General features: G+C 56.9%; 2 protein-coding genes across 2 annotated transcripts in view; one reads left to right on the forward strand and one right to left on the reverse strand.

The window, feature by feature from the left end:
* SORCS2 (sortilin related VPS10 domain containing receptor 2) overlaps positions 1-20,147 on the reverse strand; it is a 516,528-nt gene that overhangs the window by 282,528 nt on the left and 213,853 nt on the right.
* Positions 803-2,401, forward strand: PSAPL1 (prosaposin like 1). Its single transcript, XM_058546666.1, has one exon. It carries the CDS (start codon positions 833-835, stop codon positions 2,399-2,401), a length of 1,569 nt encoding a protein of 522 aa, XP_058402649.1. The 5' UTR covers positions 803-832.

Raw genomic sequence — 20,147 nt, forward strand, 5'->3', positions numbered from 1 at the left:
AGGAAGAAAAATATAAGATAACAAATGACACAGGAAGGAAATAAACCCTTTTGCGTATGTGACCTTTCAACCAACATCTTCACATCGGCTGTGGACCAGCCTACACTTGGCCAAGTCTCCAGAAGGAAGAAACTGGGCCGGGGATCCCATTTTACTAATGGCTTTCCCGGACGTGGCTTGTCCTGGGAGGTGGATGGGCGCTCTCATCACAGATGAAGACGCGATGCTCCACAAGGCTGCCTCCCCAACATGGCACAGCTTGGGAGGGCCAGAGGCAGGAGCAGAGCCGGCGGGGCACCCCATTTTAAGGCCAAATGTAGAAAACAGCAGCTTCAGCAGTTGGCCAGTCATTAAATACACTTAATCTTCTGGCAAAAAAGGATAGAATGCCTTTATGTACCTCCCAGAAGGGGGCAGAAATTCCCCCTGGGTCTCATATTCCAGGAGGGGACTCAGCCATGCAAACAAGTCAGGACTGGTCGGTGAGCCACGGGAAGCTGCTGCCGCTGGGGCAGGGGTAGGAGGGGGATCTTGGAGTTGCACTTCCTTCAAATACAAGCTGGGTTTTGCAAGAGAAGTAAGAGTGTGTCCAGGGGAAGGAGGGAAGAACAGTGCCGCAGGCAGAGGGCACGGCGGGAGCAAAGGCAGAGAAGCAGAAGGGCCTACAACCGCGGCTCGTCTTGTGTGTGGAGCCCGGGTTATGAGTCAGGCCGCGGGAGGTGGCCGAGGGCGGGGCATCCTGGTGCAACTGCGCAGGGCCAGGCGGGAGAGCTGGGTTTATAGCAGCCGCCGGGCTGCTGGGCACATTGGAGCCACCGAGGCACCACGCAGCATGCCCCGGGCCCTGCTTCTCCTGCTCGGCCTCCTGGGCGCCGCCCTGGCCAGCCCCACCTCTGGCCCCCAGGAGTGTGCAAAGGGCTCAGCAGTGTGGTGTCGGGACCTGCAGGCAGCAACAAGGTGCGGGGCCGTGGGGCACTGCCAAAGTGCCGTCTGGAGCAAGCCCACCGCCAAGACCCTGCCCTGCGACGTGTGCCTGGACGTGGCAGCCGCCGCCAGCAGCGGGCTGAACCCCGACACCACGGGGACCGACATCCTGGCTTTGGTGATGAAGACCTGTGAGTGGCTCCCCAGCCAGGAGTCTTCAGCCAAGTGCAAGGGCATGGTGGACACCCACCCCTCAGCCGTCCTAAGCATGCTTGGTGGGGCGCCGGGCAGCACCCCGGCTCAGGTGTGTGCTGCGCTCACCCTCTGCCAGCCACTACAGGGGCACCCGGCCACCCCAGGGCTTCTCTCTGAGAAGGACGTGTCTGACGTGGTGGCCCCAGTCATGGCCAATGGGCCCCTCAGCTTCTACCCTCCACAGATTCCAGAGAGTGTTGTGTGCCAGGACTGTGTCCAGCTGGTCACCCAGCTCCAGGACGTGGTGGGGTCCAACTTGTCCAGCTTGGCAGAAGTGACCACGCAGGAGCAGTGTGAGTCCCTGGGGCCGGGCCTGGCTCTCCTCTGCAATAACTACCTCCGCCAGATTTTTGCCCCTGCTGAGCAAACGCTGAGGCTTGTCCCGCCACAGGAGACCTGCAGGAAGGGGGGCTTCTGTGAGGCACTGAAGGAACCTGCCCGCCTGGCTCACGTGGCTGCTGTGGACGGCATCCCTTCCCTGGAGCCAGTGTCCCCGAGGAAGAAGAGCGTGGTCCAGATGAAGGCCAGCCTGACCTGTGAGGTGTGTCTGGAAGTGGTCCAGGAGCTGGACCAGTGGCTGGAATCCAACAGCACGGAGACCATGATCAGCCACGCCCTGGAGCGCGTGTGTTCAACGACGCCGGCTTCCTTGGTCCAGCAGTGCGTCACCTTGGTGGACACCTACAGCCCCTCCTTGGTGCAACTCGTCGCCAGAGTCACCCCAGAAAAGGTGTGCAAGGCCATCCGGCTGTGTGGGAGCAGGCGGCGGGCCCGGGCAGTCCACGAGGCCCTTGCAACCATGCCGTCCCCCCTGCTGGGCAAGGAGAACCAGGGTAGCATCTGCGATGGGTGCAAGAGGCTGCTTGGCGTGTCTGCCCACAACCTGGAGCGTGAGATCACCAAGCGCAAGATCCTGACGGCCTTCCGGGGCGGCTGCAGCATCCTGCCACTGTCCTTCCTGATGCAGTGCAGACGCCTCATCAATGAGTACGAGCCCCTGCTCGTCGAGAGCCTCATGGAGATGATGGACCCCGTGGCCCTGTGCACGAAGATGGGCGCCTGCCAGGCCCCCAGGACGCCACTGCTGGGCACGGACCAGTGCGTCAGGGGCCCGAGCTTCTGGTGCAAGAGCCCGGAGGCGGCCGAGATGTGCGGTGCCGTGGAGCACTGCCAGCGCCACGTGTGGAAAGAGACGCCCTTCCGTGTGGGAGAGCAAGCGTGACTGACCACCAGAGCCCCAGTGCCTGCCCTTGTCCCCCCAAGGAGGCCCTTATCTCCTTGAATCCCATGGGGACCCTACGAGGTGGGTGCTCTCCTCATCCGCACTTCACAGATGAGAAACCGAGGCTCCCGGCGGGGAGGCCGGGAAGACTCGAGCTGAAATCCTGATCCCGCAGAGCTGTTCCTAACAACTGTACCCTGTGGCTTTACTTCTTCGAGCGTCTCTGATGGACTGGAACAAACTGATGTGTGCCACCACGCCCCAGCCGACTGCCGCTCAGTCTCCATCACTGTGATGTTGCCGATGGGGGCGGGAGGAGCCGGCAGTGGCCTCTGGTGGCCCCTTGCTGATGAATGCCCCAGCTGTGAGCCAGGCTGGGGTCCTGGCTGGGGGAAGCAATGGCGGGGGCAGAAGGCCGCTGAGAGGGGCCATCACGGGCGGGGGGCTGATCCTTCCTGTCACACAGCTGGGGAACTGGGTCTCATCCACAGCCACCATCACTTGCTCAGGCCAGAGCTTCTCAACTGGGGTCCCTGGGAGGCCCCAAAGGTATGTGTCTGTGGACCTTTCTGGGGAGGAGGCTGGGGCTTTGACAATATTTCCCAGAGTGACGGGGCCTCACAGCAGTCCTTCCAACGCCTCTGCCCCTCCCAGGGTCCTCTCCTTGCACCCCAGACTCTCGGCCACCCTGGTAACAGGCAGAAGGAAGGCCTGTGCTCTGCTCTAAATGAGGAGACCGCGTGCTGGGTAGGAGCCCACAGGGACAGCCCAGGGGTCTGGAGCGGCTGCCGGGGGCTGTGCAGCAGCGCCGTGCGATGGGGAGCAGGGCCCCACACCCGTCGCTGCTTCACTGTCCTAATCTGTAGAAGAGGGGTGACCACACCCGCCTGCGGGGATGTTGAGACAACTCAAAGAGACGTCCAGAGCTTCTTCCCCAGAGACCAGCATCCATCGGTCTGCTGAGACCAGCAAAGCCCATCTCAGGGGTCTCCCAAAGAATCTGGCTGTGCAAGGACTGAATAAACTGCGAGATTCTCCAGATGGGTTTGCTGTGTGTTTATTCCCAGCACCTGCCCTCCTCTGCCCGCGCCCAGGGGACCCCTCCTGCGGGAAGCCCTCCTGGAGGCTCTCGGCCTGGTTTAGGCGCCCGCTGTGGTTACTGTCGCGCTGTATTGTCATCATCGGTCTCCCCCGTACACCACGAGCCCCTTGGGGACAGCCACAGGGCGTGACCCCTGCTGTGTCTCACGCCTGGCACAGGGCCGGCTCACAGTAGGTGCTAAAACATTTGTTGGCTGCACACATGCGTGTTACACGTGAGGCCCTGCCCGGTGAGGCCCGGCGGTCGCCTTCAGACGAATTCCTCTGGAACAAGACAAGGGCCCAGGCCTGGGCTGGCAGCAGCCCGAGTGGGAGGTCTTTTCTGAGAAGCCACACCTGTGCTCTTAGGTAAGTGTCCTGGGCCCCGGCCATCGCCCCAGGAAAACAGGCCTGCTCGGCCTGAGTTTCCGGACTCCTCAGTGCTGCCGCCTGTTGACTGGGCAGGCCTGGGCCCACTGGTCAGCCCTGTCCAAGATGAGGACAGCAAGGGGCTGGCGATCATGCCGGCCACCGCCCTGGCCGGACATGGCCACAGGAAGGCAGCTCCATGTCAGATTCCAAACACGGTGCCTTGCGATTGATGGACTTGCAAATTACTGGACTGTGCCTGAACCACCACCTCCAGGAAGGCCCTAGAGGCTGTAGGTCTGTCAGCAGCTGTCCCCACCTGGGGACCAAGGCTCGACCCTCTGGGACAGGATGGAGCTTTGGCTCCTCCTCCAGCCTAAGGGGAGCACTGGCTGACAGTGGTGACAGGCCACAGCTTTCCGGGACATCACTAGACACACATGGCTGGCCCGTGAGAGGCCAGGAGGGGTGAATGCCATGCCTCACAGGTGACCCCGCCATGCAGAGCTGAGACATTATCCCAGACCCTCCGAGCTCACCCACCTTCCCCCACCCCAGAGCTGCCTACAGTAGGGGGGCTCTCCACACGTACCTTCCCTCTGCCCACCCCTACTCCAGGCCTGGCAACCAGCTGCTCCCACCAACCCACTGCATGGATGGACTGCACGTAAGCCCACCCCATACACCCGTGCGTGTTGGTCATCCATGACAAGTATGCCGTGGAGCACACCTGGCAGTGACCCCACAGCTCCAGCTCCAACCTGGGGCTGGCTGCACCTGAGTGCAAGCTCCGTGCACGCCGCCCCACCCCTGCCAGGCACTCGGGCCTCACGCGATGCCTCCACTCTCTTATGTTATCACCCTCCCCGTCCCGAGAACCCGCGCGGACACCGCCTGGATCTCCCGGAGGCACTCTGCCGTGACGAGCGAGACAGCGTCCTCCGGGGGCCGCCCAGGTGGATGGAGACTCGATCCTCCGCCAGGCGGGTAGTGGGCATCCTCCAGACGCCATGATGAGTTAGAGGCCTGGGATCCTCCAGAAAACCTACAAATGGTGCCCCTTGTGCTTTCCCATCCGCATGAGGGTGTCAACGGGTTCGGGGAGGAGAGGGGTTTGGCTGTTTCTTGTTTTGTCGAAACTTTTCTTAGAAGAAAATTGACATATTGGTAGAAACTTTGAACCAAATGTAGACGCACCCAGCGGTGCTCCTTCCTTTGCAAAGACTTAATTTTTACAAACGCGAGCTGTCCTGGAACATCCGGAATAGCAGTCAAGGTGGACAGCCGCCTTCCAGGAGTAGAAACGTGTGAGTCCCGAGCGCAGGGAAGACAGGCCAGAAAGACCCACACGGCCCACTCTCTCCTCCTCCCTGGACTTTCTCTTTTACCTCCAGGCAGGAAATCCAAATAATACCCCTTATGCTGTGAGGGAGCCTGGAGAAGCTTCCCAAGCACCCCGGAGTGCAGCCTGCCACAGGAACAAGGGCAGTGACCACCTGTCACCTGCTGAGAGCTTCCTACCTGCCCCTGCCCGGCACTGCCCCAGGAGCTCTGCTAGGCTTCACTCCTCACCCTCCACAACCATCATGAGGCAGGCACCATTATCCTTCCATTTCATATAGGCAGAAACAGAGAACACAGAGGTTCAGTAACGGGCCCGAGGTCACACAGCCAACAAGCGATGGAGCCAGGGGTCCAGCCCAGGCAGGAGCAGGCTCCAATGCCTGTGCTCCTGACCCTCACCCCTGCTGCACCTGAGGCCGGAGTTCAAGTCCTGACTCCACTATTCCGTGGCTTCTGCCTCAGTTTCCCCATTCCTAAACAGGATGATCCCCACCTCCCAGGGTCCTCCCAGCAGGATTAATGATGATGTGTGGGAGGGGCCAGCTCGATGCAGGCACAGTCAGGGAGGGTGATTTAAAAATCTCCTCCTCTTGGGGCTGGCCTGGTAGTGTAGTGGTTAAGTGTGTGCACTCCGCTTTGGTGGCCTGGAGTTCGAGGGTGCGGATCCCGGGCCCAGACCTACACACTACTCATCAAGCCACGCCACATACAAAAAAAATAGAGGAAGACTGGCACTGGCATTAGCTCAGGGACAATCTTCCTCAAGTAAAAAGAGGAAGATTTGCAACAGATGTTAGCTCAGGGACAATCTTCTTCACAAAAACAAAAACAAAAACAAAAAAAACCCTCCTCCTCTCATTAGTCACCTGTCTTTCTTTCTGCATTTCCAGCCTGCCTCTTAAAATGTGTTTTCACTGCTTCCTTTTTGCAAATCTTCCTCCTAAGACACACTGTGACTTCCAGGTCTGATGTGGCCGATTTAACTTTCCCAGGACGTCTTAACCACTCTCGGTGGCTGTTTTCTTATCATCTCCCTCATCAAATTCCTTTCCGATTAGAAAACTGGAGGCCGGGAAAATTAGCTGTTTGCTGATGCTGAGGCCATGAGAGAACCTGGGGGCGCTGGAACACCCCCGCGGGGAGGGAGGCCCGCCAGGGTCTCCCCAGCGAACAGAGGGCACCAGGGAAGCACTCGCTCAGTGTGGTGCTCGGCACTTCCCCATCTTCCCCAAACCTCTAGGCTCCGGTGGACTGCTGGCGTGTCGCTGTGTGCACACCCTCACATCTGCACAGTCGGTCTTGTGCAAAGCCCAAAGTCAGGGTGGAGCCAATCCCAACTCTGCCACAGCCCAGCGTGGTGAAACGGGCAAGCCCTTACATTCTCCCTTCTCAGTCTCAGTCTCCGTGCCTGTGAAATGGCCCCAGCAACTCTGAAAACTCCTGGAGTGGAAGCACTTATAAACCAGCCCCTTGGCTCACTGGGACTCAAGTGGGGGGTCCTGCCTCCTCCATCCCCTCCCCAGTCTATCCTCATCGCAGCAGCCCAGTCCTCTGGGAGGCTCCCTCCTCCAGCAGAACTCTGCCCCCACGTCCCTCCCAGTGAGGTCAGGTCAGGTCTGGTCCCCGCCCAACACTTCCACCCCTGCTCCCAGCTTATCTCTCTCCCTTAGCCGCTTACGGGACACACTGTTGACGTCCCCTATTATCTTGTTTGTGGCCTGTCTCCCACCGGTGCACATGAACTCCATGTTGCCTCGGAGGTCCTCACTCTGTTTCCACCTCCTGGGACAGAGCTGGCTTAGGACAGGGCTCTGCGAGTGTTTGTCAGATGAATGATTGAAAGCTGGCTCCAGGTGACATCATTTTCAGGCTAAACCTCCCTCTGGTCCGCCCTTTGAGGGCAGGGACACCCCAGGCTGGATGTCGCCACGCAGTCAGATGTTTGTGAGAAATCGGAGCCACGGCCGGACCTCCTGGGTATAAAATATGGCCACTCCATCCCTCAATGAGTGAAAGCGAATCTGTTCTGCTCAGTTCCAACTGCCTTTCCAGGGCAAGAGCGCCCTCCATGGCCTGGGCGAAGCCGCGGCCAGACGGGCTGCGGCCTGAGGGCCCACAGCTGACAGCTGGCCTGGGCCCGGGTGTGCACAGGCTTCCTCCCCACACAGCCCTCCAGGCAGACCCCCGGGTGAGTGCACCTTGCCCCTCTTAGCCACCATTTGTGCCCCCCATGACGGTCAACTGCCAGAGGCAGCATCGCACGGTCCCTGAATCGTGGGCACGCTCCAGGTCCCGGGCCCCTCCTCCCCCCACTGACGCCCCCACTCAGGCGCTGTGGCCCATCCGGCCCCCGCAGGAGCTCGAGGTGGGATGCAGGAGGCCAGGACCCAGCCTTGTGTCACCTTCTTTCTGCTTCACTTTGCCAGGGCATCAAACCCTGGTGAGGACAGGACGTTAGAGACGCCCAGCCCAGCACACTCACAGACGTGCCAAACCTCTGAGGCCCAGACAGGGAGGGTGTCATGCCTGGGGCCTTGCCGTGGGATTCAGGGCCCCAGCCCAAGCTTAGATGCATTTAGGGTCTGGCTCCAACGCCAGGGAGGGGGTGAAACACAGCCTCGTTTGATCATTCAGAGGCCTGCAGGGGCCTGAGCTGCACCCACAAAAGACCTGTTCTTCCCTGACCAAAAGGCCCTAAGTAGAGCCTCATGCACCCCACGTGGACATGGTCGCCCATAGGACTACCCTCGAGACTCAGACTGTGTCAGAATTCTCCTCAGGACATCTAGAATGCTCCAAACCCAAGCTCTAGTGTAAAGAGGCTGTGCCGGAGGCCACCAGTGTCCGATGCTCACTATACCCATCACGCTGGGCCCAGAAACGGCCCCACGTCCCCGCTCCGGTCACCACTGAGACCTTCCTTATCTGGGTGGCCCAGCTCCCATGGCCTCCCCCAGGAAGGCTGCCCTTGTTGCCCCACTGCTCTGAAACCCCCCAGATTCACCGTGTCCCCACTGTCATTGGGGTCCAGGCCCAATTCAGCACGATGGGACACTTCTGGAACAGACAGGGAGTCCTGGCGGCCATGCAGCAGAGCAGAGAGTGTGCAGGCACAGTCGAGCCCGGCTTTGCCACTCACAGCTGTGTGACCTCGGGCGAGTTAGTGAACAACTCGGAGCCTCAGTTTCTCTGTGAGTATAGCGTGGATCATAAAGGTACCCCTCCTATGGGATCTGTCCGAGGATTAGCAAGGAACCGTGTCAGAGCTCCGCCCGGGCTGGGCACACCCAAGCCGCTGAAAACTTGTTATCAAGTTGACACCGACCTCCTCCCTGAGCTGACCCACTGCAGCTTCCTGCAGCTCGGAGAACACTGGGAACCCGGCCCCAGGCCCACCACCCACGTGGCCTGAGTTCACCAGCTCGGCCTGAAAGAGTCTGTTGGTCAGGGGACCACTGATGGCCTGTCCTGGATGGTCCCAGAAACGCCTGCCCGCCAAGTCAAATCTAAATTATCAGTTGACTGGGAGAATCTGATAGACACAGGGGTGGGGGTAGCGGGGAAGGGGGCGGAGGGGAAGTGAGGGAGAGACAGAAAGAGGAAGGGAGAGAGAAAGAAGGAGAGACAGAGAGAGAAGGAACCTTCCCTTCTCTGAAGAAGGATGTCTGAGTTTCCCTCCAGAAAGCGGCGTCTATGACACTTTGCAAACACGAGCTGCCCTCGGGTAAGCGGTGTGTGCAGGGCAGGTCCTTTCAAGAGCTGGACGTGACCCCTGGCCGGTGAGGCCAGCGCAGCCTTCGGGCTCTCCACCGGCTCGGGGCCACCAGCCAGCCCCAGTTATTCATTCACAATTGTGGGGTAAGATGTCTCAGGAACAGCAGCCTCGACCCAGAGAGTTCTCCCCAGGACACACACGGGCCCTGGCCTCCACTGTCCACTCCGGGTCTGCAGCCAGTGCAGCCGCACCCGGGGGCGTCTGAAGGGAGAGTCTTCCTCAGGGGAATGCGCGATGACTAACAAGCTGTGGAGACTGAAAACCGCACTTTCTGTTCCTGAGGCCCGCGGGGAAAGGACCAAGGGGTACCCCTCTGGAGGCCTGGGCGCCGGGCCTGACTCTACAGGACTGGACCACCTCCCGTCTACGCCTGTTTCCCTCCTGTAACGGGAAGAGGTTGGACTAGATGGGAACATAGCACATACACTCCCAGGGTCCAGGGGTCGTGGACAACGGCCGACCCCAGGCCCTTTCTAGGCGGCAGTGCGGCGGCCCTGGGAGAATGTGCCCCGCTGTCACCCTTTCTTCACCTCCTCCAGGGGTCAGAACCCCAGGCTGCTCGTGGGAGAGCTCGAAATTCTTGAATGCTGACAGCTCAGTAACATTATGCTCAAGTCCTCTTCTGGCCAATCCAAACAGCCTGAGATCAGGCCTGGCCTATTTGATGCCTCAGAAGGCTTGAATGTTTCTTTCTGAGCCCTCACCAAGCCCAGGGAGGGACTGGAATCCCTGTAGGCCCTGATCAGGAGGGGATTACGTATCAGGGAGCCACCTACTTAGGGCAGTGGGAGTGGCCGCCAAGTCAGGCGAAGTTTCCCCACTCCCAGACCAGTTTCTCAGGTTGACCTTCCCACGGGGAGGGACACCTAGGAAACCACAGACAGCAGAAAGGGAGAGAGGTGCCTTCCACAGAGATGGAGAGAAGCTGAGGCCACTCGGGCCAGTCCTGTGGGACTCCGCAGCCAACGGTCACTGCACAGTCATCGAGGGACAGGGGTGGGGGGCATTCGGCAAAACTGAAAATGTTAAGGATCTTGCATCGCTGTGCGGATTGTCGGCGATTTTAGTTTAGAAGAATCTGACACTCTGGAATGTGAACGAATGAAGACAGCAGGAGAGGGGTCACGTGCATTCCACCTTCACCTGCCCACGCATCCCCGGGGCCCCCAGCAGCCAGTCCCACAAAGGAGGCCAAGGTCAGGGGAGGGGGGTCTGTTCCATCCACCTGCTGATCCCACACTCAACATGGAGCAAACAGCGCCCCACCAGCTCTCCCAGGAGACAGCGCCTGTACCTCCAGGAGGTGGGAGTGCTAGGCCTTCTGTTTCCCCACCTAGGTCAAAGGGCTGTGTAGACCAGGATTTTGCAGCCAAGAGGCAGGGCCAGTGTCCACACTGGGCGGACAAAGACAGAGAGGCCAAGAGAGGCAAAGGGACATCTTGGGGTCACGTGGTGCTCTGGCCTGGATGTCCAGGATGTCCTGAAGACAGAGAGCTCTCCGATCCTTTCTGCCCTTGGCGTTCCCCTGTCAGAGGGTTTTCTGAAGGGAGATGTGCTTCTTACCCCATTGTTCAGAAGAAAGAACCAGAAGCCGAGTCTGACACCTCAGCTCCCATGACCTCCTCCTCACACACAACCAGGAAAAACAGGGGTGCCAGGGGTACCAGCAGCCAAGGGTCCCGAGAAAAGCCAGCAACATGCCATCTGCTCTGCTGGACCAGCAGCATCCTCCCAGCCAGCTGTTCGTAGACCCACAGGCTCCTAGAAGGCTGGAGGACTCTGGAATCTTCCTACACAATTGTGCACTGGCAGCACCTTGCACCCCTCCCACCAGCTGGCTGGAGCCGACGGTGCACACCTCCTCCCCACTCTGTCCAGTGACTTCACGTTAGTGGCTTGAAATCAGCCATGGGGGAGAATTTACACCATGGATGCTGGCAAGCACTACAAATCAGGGTTTTTCCTGGCGTCCTGCTTGTTAAACATTTACCAGCATACACCACTGCTCCTAAAGCTCCAGAATCCAGGCAGCTAAAGAAAGCCTTACACCCCGGAGATGACCACTGGGCAGCTCAGGTCTCCCTGAGCAGACTCTGCCTCAAGACAGGCCCGGCACTGGGTGAGGGTGGGTGCTGGTCCCAGGCAGGAAACAGACCCACCCACCACCCCACACACCCCACTTGGAGCGGCTCACAGACCAGCCTAACAAAACATCCAGTCTCTCTGCCTGCAACTCCATGGGCAGACCCACTGTGCACCAGGCGCTGTTCTAGGCACTGGGACACAAGAGTGGACCACACAGGCAAGGTTGCTGCTCCTTCGAGCCTGCGGCTCCTTCAAGCCTGCGGCCTAATGAGGTGGAGAGACAAGTCATATATAAATAAATCATACCAATGCTTAGAAATGAAAATTTCATTAAGATAGCATCATTACAAATAATGCATTTAAATCCTGAGAGATTACGATCAACGCAACAAAGAGGCAACAGCATGCACTAACAGCGTCTAATGGGAGGGCTACTTGAGACGGGCTGTCAGGGGTGGGGGCTCTGAGGAGGTGGCATTAAGCTGACCTCTGACTAAGTGGAGCCTGGCATGTCATCCAGGAGAGAGATGATGGCAGCACCGACCGTCATCCAGGTGGGGACAGGAGATGGTGGCAGAGCCTCCAGATCCCTCGAGAGCCAGGACTGTGGCATAGTAACTTGGCTGTCCCCACTGCCCTGTGGAGAGAGACACTGGGCCCGTGGCTGTGGAGACCACATTCGCTGCACAGAGGACGCGGGGTCGATTCGGTGGTCCACCCCCTCTACTCTGCCGTCGCCAAGGGCAACAATGCTGCTGAAGAAGGATGACGGTGACGTCACAGCCCACATCTCCTGATGCTCCTGTGAGCCAGGCATTGGACCCAACAACGCAGGCCATACTATTACCCCCATTTTACAGTTGGGGTAACCTGGGATCAGAGAGGGGAAGTGACTTTCCCAAGGCCACACAGCTAATAAGACAGAGCCAGGACTGGAGCTCATCTCAGGTCTGAAGGCCCATGCTCTCAGCCCCCTCTCATGAGTCTTCAGGAGAAGAGAGGAAGGGATGGAGAAGCTGTGAGAACAGGGAAGCTCTTGGGAAACGCATGAGGAGGTGGTGCAGGGTCGGGGCTGCTCCCTCTGACGCAGCACAGAGCCCAGCGCCCTCCACGCGCCTTCAGCCAACAGCCTGCGTGGGGACCCAGCAGGAAATTAAAATCAAATACCGTTTGGGCCAGAGAAGGAGCAGAGCAGAGGTAGGGTCCCTGAGCTCCAGGGAACTGGAACCGGCCTGACGCTCCCTCTCCAAGGAGGAAAGCGAACCTGACAGCAGTGATGGTGAACACCTGCCGGGGGCCGGCCCCTCCCTGGCTGGCGGGCCAGGGACCCACTGCAGCTCTGTTTGACTGGCGGGGTTTGACAGACGGGGTCTGAGAAGAGGCCCCAGGACCACGTGACTCCTGACTCCCCCTGCACCCCCCGAGGATGCTCATTGTGTGACCTCAGAGGCCACCCTTTCTCTAGCACCTGTCGCCCTGCCCCTCCTCCCCAACAAGGCTCACACAGTCTCCTCTGCTACCCGCAGTGTCCATGACCACCCAGTCCCCATGAGGACCTCTGCTGTAGAAAGGCCGTCCCTGGACGGAGTCCCAGATCCCAGCCTCTGCCGGCCTCCACACCCCTGCCTCCCTCCAGGCCCCACTGTGCACTCAGCGTCCCACCCAACCTGTTCCTCAAACTCGTCCCACTCTCCCTCCTCCTGGACTTTGCATGGGTCCTCGTTCTGTCCGAAATACTCCCCTAATTGTGCTCTAGCTGGGGTGCACTCTGAGGCCTCCATCAGGGTCCATGTCCCCAGGGCAGCCAGGCTCATCCCTAGTCTAGCTCTGCTCCTTTCTGTGCTCTCCCGTGCACTTCCCCCACGACGGACAGCTCCTCCGTCACCATCACCGTGCGGGCATCGCCTGGCCACCTGTCTGCCTCCTGGCTAGAACGTAAGCCCCATGGGAGCAGAGGCCGGCTCTCTCTCCTTCAGCTCTGACTCCCAGGTCTAGGAGGGCACCTGGGACAGGCTAAGTGCTCAGAGAAACTTGCTGAAGGAAGGGGGTGGGGGCAGGAGGGTGATGGGAGGAGGAGAGAGGAGTGACGGTGTTTCAGTTGGGTGAGGGCTTCCGCTAATGGCACGGCAGAGCACCTAGTAGGCACTTCATACTTGTCTGACTATGTGAAACCTGCTCCGAAGCTCAGCTTCTTCTGGGATCCTTCCAACTTTCCACTGGCTTATTCCTACGTATGTTCCTGTGCTCTCAGCTGCAGACGCACTGAGAGCACTCGAGCCCCTTGGGGCCCCCCAACCCTTCCCCAGAGCCCTGGAGCCTCCACTGAGCCCTCCCACCCAAGGCTGGCTCCGGGCCCTCCTCCCGCTCACTCCCCACCGAATTGGAAAGGGCTACCCCCTCTCTGAATCCTCCAGGACTGGTAGTGGCCTGAGGGCAGGGACCACGGGGAGCAGAGGTCAGGAGTGGTGATGGAGGTCAGGGGTCACACCCAAGAAGAGCAGCTCCTCGAAAAGCGCCCCCCAGGACCTGCTGCCCCTCTTCAGCAGAGCTCTGGGAGGACACAGACCCACTTACAGGTGGGCAAATCGCCTCAGAAACAGCCAGTGACCTGCCTACGGTCACTATAAGGCCATTAAGGTCACCTATAAATGGCAGAGCTGGGACACCCAGATTAGGTGCCCATAGTTCTCCCTAATATAACAAACATTAGTCTTTACCCCAGAAGAAAATAACATTCATAGCATAACAAAAACAGCTACGCGTCTTGGACCCTGTGCCAAGCAAACTTCACCAAGAGGCTGGCACTCAATCAGGCAGCGCCCTTTTGCAGCCAAGGAACCAGGGCTCAGAGGGGAGGAGCGCCTGTCCCCGGCTCCAGTAATGAACAGCCGCGCGGGAACCCTCGATGCCACTCGCCGCGGGCACATTCCCCGGATGCTGCTCGCCCTGTAAACAGGTTTATGGCTCCATCCTTCAAAGCACACTCAGGCGAGGTTTATTACATAATAGAAAACAAAGACAGTTTTCTCATATGTTTCCCACTCAGGGAGTTTTATTGAAATGCAGTAAATCTCCAGGGCAGAGTGAGACTTGAATGCGAAGGGCAGGGGACCTGGCTCTGGGCTTCTGCAGATGGCAGGGATAGGAGGGAGGGGGCGCGGGCTGTGTGTGAGGGAAGAATGTGACATTTGGGGTCCCCCCAGACTCAGCCCCTCCCAAGAGCCACAGGGAATGGGACTCTGCTCTCATGGGCTCCCGGAGGGCAAGGAGGAACAAGGCCTGCGGTCCAGCATCTTGTCAAATACCCCATCCCTGCCTCCGTGCTCTGCTTTGCCCGTTGGCCTAAGTTGTACCTCCCAACACCCCGAGACTGCATCCTCGCTGTCCCCTCCACATGCTGCAGCCATGTGCTTGCCTGAATCCACAAACCCACGCAGAGCTCCCCACACCTATAGGATAGAGTTTGATGCTCTGGGGCTGACACGAGGCCTCCTTGGTCCAACCCTCGAGGGACTCACCAGCACCCTCCCACCATCCTCTGCCCACCTCACATTTTAGCCACTCCAAGCTTCTCAGGATTCCTCTCACACCAGGTGCTTCATGCCTCTGTGTTTTTTCACATAACATCTCCTCTGTCTAGAATGTCTTCCCCCTGCCTGTCTGCCCGGAAAACTCCTATTCGTCTTTCAAATCCCAGTTCAGACATCGCCCTCTCTGATATGCCCAATTACCCTCTCCTGTGGTATCCTCAACACTAGATGTTGGTCCCCCATCAGTCTCTTCCTCTCTGACAAGTTTGGCGTCTCATTCCTGGCCAATCCTAAGACCTGGCAAAGTGCTAGCACAAAGAGGATGCTCAAGAAATGTTTACAGAATTCAATCATCTGGAAACGTGTCTTAATATCTTGTGTTCAATCTTGGTGCCCCAGTCAGGCCTTCAACTGGCCAAAGACACAGAGACAACCTAAGGGCCACCATCTCTGGATGCCTTCATGCCCTGTGTGGTCAACAGAATAATGGACCCCCAAACATATCCACATCCTAAAGCCTAGAGGTTATGCATATGTCACCTTATGGAAAAAAGGGACTTTGCTGATGTGATTAAGTTAAGAACTGTGAGATGGGGAGATTGTCCTGAATTATCCAAATAAACTCAATCTAATCACATGGGTCCTTACAAGGGGGAACCTTTTCCAAGCTACGGTCAGAGAAAGAGACGGGAAAACAAAAGAAGAGGCAGAGAGAGGCAACACTGCTGGCTTTGAAGACAGAGGAGGGGGCCACGAGCCAAGGAAAGCAGGAGGCCTCTAGAGGCTGGAAAAGGCCAGGAAAAGAACGTCCCCTAGAGTCTCAGGAAAGAAATGCAGCCTTGTCAACACCTTGATTTTAGCCAGTGAGACCCATATCAGACTTAGGCCCTCCAGAACTGTATGCTAATAAATTTATGTTGTTTTAAGCCACTAAGTTTGTGGTAATTCATTTCAAGAGAAAATGAATAAATCCTGTGTACCAGCCTGGCTGTTGACCATGGCTTTCTCCCAACCCCGGGCATTTCCCGGCCTCTGCACCACTGCCTCACTGCTCCCACCGCCTAGATTGCCTTCCCTTGCTTCACCTGCCCTCCTTCTCTGCCTGGTGAACTTCCATTCATCCTTCAGAACCCATTTCCAAGGTCCCTCTTATGGGACCCTGTCCCAGCATGCCCTGGGGTAGGCCTGGGCACCCCATGCCCTGAGGCTCGGCTGTGCATCACAGCGCACATACTGTAGGGCGCCACCTTGGACTCTCTGCTCTCCCACAGGTTGATGCAGTCCTGGATGGCAAACACCCGGGGTTCTGTTCATTCTGAATCTTCAATGCCTGCAGCATGCCTGACACATTGCAGGACCTCGGGAAGCAACTGTAAACGACTGGGGCTTGGGGTGGCCAAGGTAGGAAGCCTCCATCCACTCACGGAATTTCCAGAACAGGTGGCCGCAACCCTGTCCTGCTGCCGAAGGCTCTCCTTCCGCTGGAGGTAATTCGCAGGAAAGGAGGCAGGTCTCCTCACAGTTCTCTTCTTTCCTCTTGTCTAAACGGCTCTTTAATTTCTCCACTCCCCAGTACCATCAACACAGCCTCGGAGACAAACCCTGCACACACTCAAACACACGTTGAGATCCCGGTACACTGTAATCCGATATGCAGGAGAGAAGGTCCACGCTTCAGAATTCATCCCAAGAAAAGAATCCGAGATGGGGGAACAACAAACACACGAGGCCATTCACCACAGCTTTCTGTACATCCTCACGTTAGTGAAAACTGAAAAGGACGCAGATGTCTGAAATGAGGATTTGGTTAAATAAATAACACCTCCTTCAGCTGAGAGTGCGTTATACGGCCACTAAAAATAGTGGTTTTGAAAATATGTAGGAGCGTAGGAAAATGTTGAATACATAATATTAAATTGGGATTCAAAATTTATAAAACACGTATATATTTGCATCATAAAAAGACTAGTGAGGATATTCATCTCAAATATTAACAGTTGTAATCTCATAAAGTGGGTTAACACGGGATTGTTTTTATGCCTCATTTATTTTATAGTTTCCAAAATTTCTACAATGATCATGTATTATAATTTTTAAAAATAAGGTATTTTTTAGGGAGAATTTTCTGGAGATGAGTTTAGCAACACCCTTATCAAGAACATTTTTAAAAAGGGTTAATGGCATCATACAGCGTCCTGTCTTGAGGAAATGCAAGGGATTACCACTGAATTCACGAGCGGTGCTTTGCGGATTTCGACTCAGATCAGCAAACCCCTGGGCTCATGTCTGCTCCAGAGTTTCCAGGTGCAGAGAACAGAGGAAACCCCAGATCCCAGAAGAGATGAGCAGGGGCTGTGGGCGAGGGTCTTGGGGAGCCCAGAGGAGGCGCCTGGCCCAGCCGGGGTGGGGGTGGAGAGGGGGCATCTGAGCACTGCAGGGACAGGGGACAGGGGAAGCAGGAGAGTCCTTGAGGAGGCTGCTGCCAAGGCCCAGTGGGGGTGCAGAGGCCTGCAAGGGCATCCCCTGCCAAGGACAGGGTGTGGGCAAGACTCTAGAGGGAGAATCCGCAAGTGTCCCAAGGACCAACAAGATGGTTCTCGGCTAAATGCAGGCCTAAGAATCAGATCACCTCAAAATTCACAGGCTGCCCCTCCTTGTGAGCATCTGTCTCCCGTTTCTCAAAAAAGCATGTGAAATGATCACATGGATTGGGGAGCTGTGCTGTCCAAATGTACAGGGTCGCCTGCATGGGCTGGGCCGTCATCACCGCTGAAGAGAAACCAGCTCTCCCTGCAGACAGTCGGAAAGCTAAATTCAGAACAAGCACTCGCTCGGGGCAGAAGCTGCCAGGGCCATTTGGAAGAACCCAGGAACCTGTGGACTTTCTGCTCGTGTCTGTTTTTTCCCCGAGAACTCTTCTAGAGCTTGGGGGTGGCCTCTCTGGCCTGCAGCAACAGAGGCAGAGGAGCAGGATGCAGGAGAGGGAGGGAGGAAACCACCGATGGCACAGGACATGTGCATGAGTGGAGGCGGGATGTGGCTCCCTAGGGGTAGGTCCCACCCGGGAAGCCAGGACTTGGGCCTGACTAGGATGAGAAGGCCAGAATGTTCGCATCACCTGCCAAAGCCGGCAGCTGCACTTCTAGAATGCAGCCTTGGGTTACAGAAGGATTTTTGGTATCTGCTGCACATGGATTTGACAGAGTTTGGCAGGATGGATGCTGCGGATGGTGAGGCTGAGCACATGTGAGAAGCCACTGTAGCCATAACAACATGAACCGTACTGTGTAGGGAGAGCTGCCCTGGAAGAGAGGGAGACTGTGGTCCCCAGGACTGGGGCTGGATCTTCTTCCAGAAAGTCTTCCCTGACTACCACTTCCTCTACTCACCAGAATAGAGGTGTCTAGTGCTTCCTTGGTTCTCTCAGCCCCATACCATCATCATGGGTTGTTTGCTTATCTGTACTCCCCACAAAACTGTGAGTCTTGGGGGTCATTTACCAGAGCTTACTCAAACTCAGAGCCTGGATGGAGGGATGGGGGTTGGATGGATTGGTGGATGGATGGATAGGTGGATGCCTGATGGATGATGAATGGGTGGATAGAGGATGGATGGATGGATGGATGGATGCATTGGTGGATGGATGGATAGGTGGATGCCTGATGGATGATGAATGGGTGGATAGAGGATGGACGGATGGATGGATGGATGGGTGGATGGATGGGTGGATGGATGGGTGGATGGATGGATGGGTGGATGGATGGGTGGATGGATGGATAGATAGGAGGATGGATGGATGGATGAATGGATGGATGGATGAACGGATGGATGGATGGACAGATAGGCGAGTGGGTGGGTGTATGGATGGATGGATGGATGGATAGGTGGATGGATGGATGGATGGATGGATGGATGGATGGATGGATGGGTGGATGGATGGGTGGATGGATGGGTGGATGGATGGACAGATAGGAGGATGGATGGATGGATGAATGGATGGATGGATGGATGGATGGACAGATAGGCGGGTGGGTGGGTGTATGGATGGACGGATGGATGGATAGGTGGATGGATAGATAGGTGGTGGGTGGATGGATGGATGGATGGATGGATGATGGATGGATGATAGATGATGAATGTGTGAATAAGGGATGGATGGATGGATGGATAGATGGAGAATAGATGGATAGATGGAGATGGAAGGATGAATGGGAGAGACAGAGGGAGGAAGGGAAGGGGGAAAAGGAAGGGAGAGAAGTTCAGTAGGCAGAGAAGATAGTCACCACCAGTGACAGGAAGGGGTCCTCAGAGGGTGGGACAGAGGGAGCCAGGACCTGAGGAAAGGCAGGAATTGGAGTCAAGATGGAGGGAGAAGAGGCTTGGGGGCTAGGGACGCTGAGGGATTTCCTCAAACTTCTCGTGACCTCTCAGCCACCCTAGATCTTGTCCCAGGGCATTTTACAGGCACCTCAAGACCTCGGAGCCTGACCTCATCAAACTGTTGATTCAAATTGAATTACTTATTGAATAGACTCAAACCCTGAAAGCTTTTAAGTAAGTGCCTCTCTCGATCTCTATCTGCTCCAAGTCTTGTTTAAATCAAACTCAGATCTCCACGGTGATGATAAGGCAAACACAGAGCAAGGTTGGCCTTGGGAGCGAGGATGCAGCTGGTGAGAAGCCAACCAGACCCTTTAAGGTAATGGACTGAGGAAGGAAGCGGACCTCTGACACCTACTAAGTGCCAAGCGTTTTCCGTGTGTTATGTGTTGCCATCTTCACGAGTAACCGCGAGGCCTGCGCTCAGGCTCATGGCACGGCTGAGGCCCGGAGAGGTCGCACAGCAGGTAAGTTACGGAGCCAGAACTGAAACCAAGATCCCTCTGGGGGCACAGACCACGCAGCAGCCTCGCCCACAGAGAAATCCCAGAGCCTGCGATTAGCCCATAGGTAAAGCTCACGACAGTCTGGGGCTTCCTCTCTGAAGTCCCCGCTCCCGTCAGGCCACCAAAGGGCAAAGCATATCATGTGTTTCATTTTCCCACCTGAAAAGTGTGGCTGTGAGCCCCCACGTTATCTCGCTATAAGGCCCTACTGGCACAACAGTCCTTTGCTGGCCCTGACACTCGGGCCCCTGAGGGACACGCTGTGACACACCCACTGGGGCTGCCCATGGGCTCTGCACACGGCTAGGCTCTGTTCATCTCACCCTGAGGACGGATGAGCTGTGTGGACAGCCCCGCCCCCGGGTGGTCACCCTCTGCAGAGAAGGACTCAATGCTTCTTCACATCAGTGACTATCAGGAGGACCGTGATGGATGTGGTTTGACCGCTCAGATTCCTCAGACTCTACATTTGCAACACACCACGCTGAAATCCTATTTGTTAAAAAAATGGAGCGAGAGGGAGACACCATAGAACATAGACCCAACTCTGACTTTAAATAGAATGGTGCGGCAACACAGCCACATTCTAGGTAAACAGAAGTGATGTGAAAATCTCAAATGCCAACCCTGCTGGAACACAACATCTACAGAACAGAGCTTCCCAAAGTGTGTTCCAC

Source organism: Diceros bicornis, chromosome 8, assembly GCF_020826845.1.
Source record: "Diceros bicornis minor isolate mBicDic1 chromosome 8, mDicBic1.mat.cur, whole genome shotgun sequence".
Lineage (NCBI taxonomy): Eukaryota > Metazoa > Chordata > Mammalia > Perissodactyla > Rhinocerotidae > Diceros > Diceros bicornis.

What these genes read in the sequence shown, in the direction of transcription:
- PSAPL1 (XM_058546666.1), top strand. Translation starts at nt 833, where the DNA reads ATGCCCCGGGCCCTGCTTCTCCTGCTCGGCCTCCTGGGCGCCGCCCTG.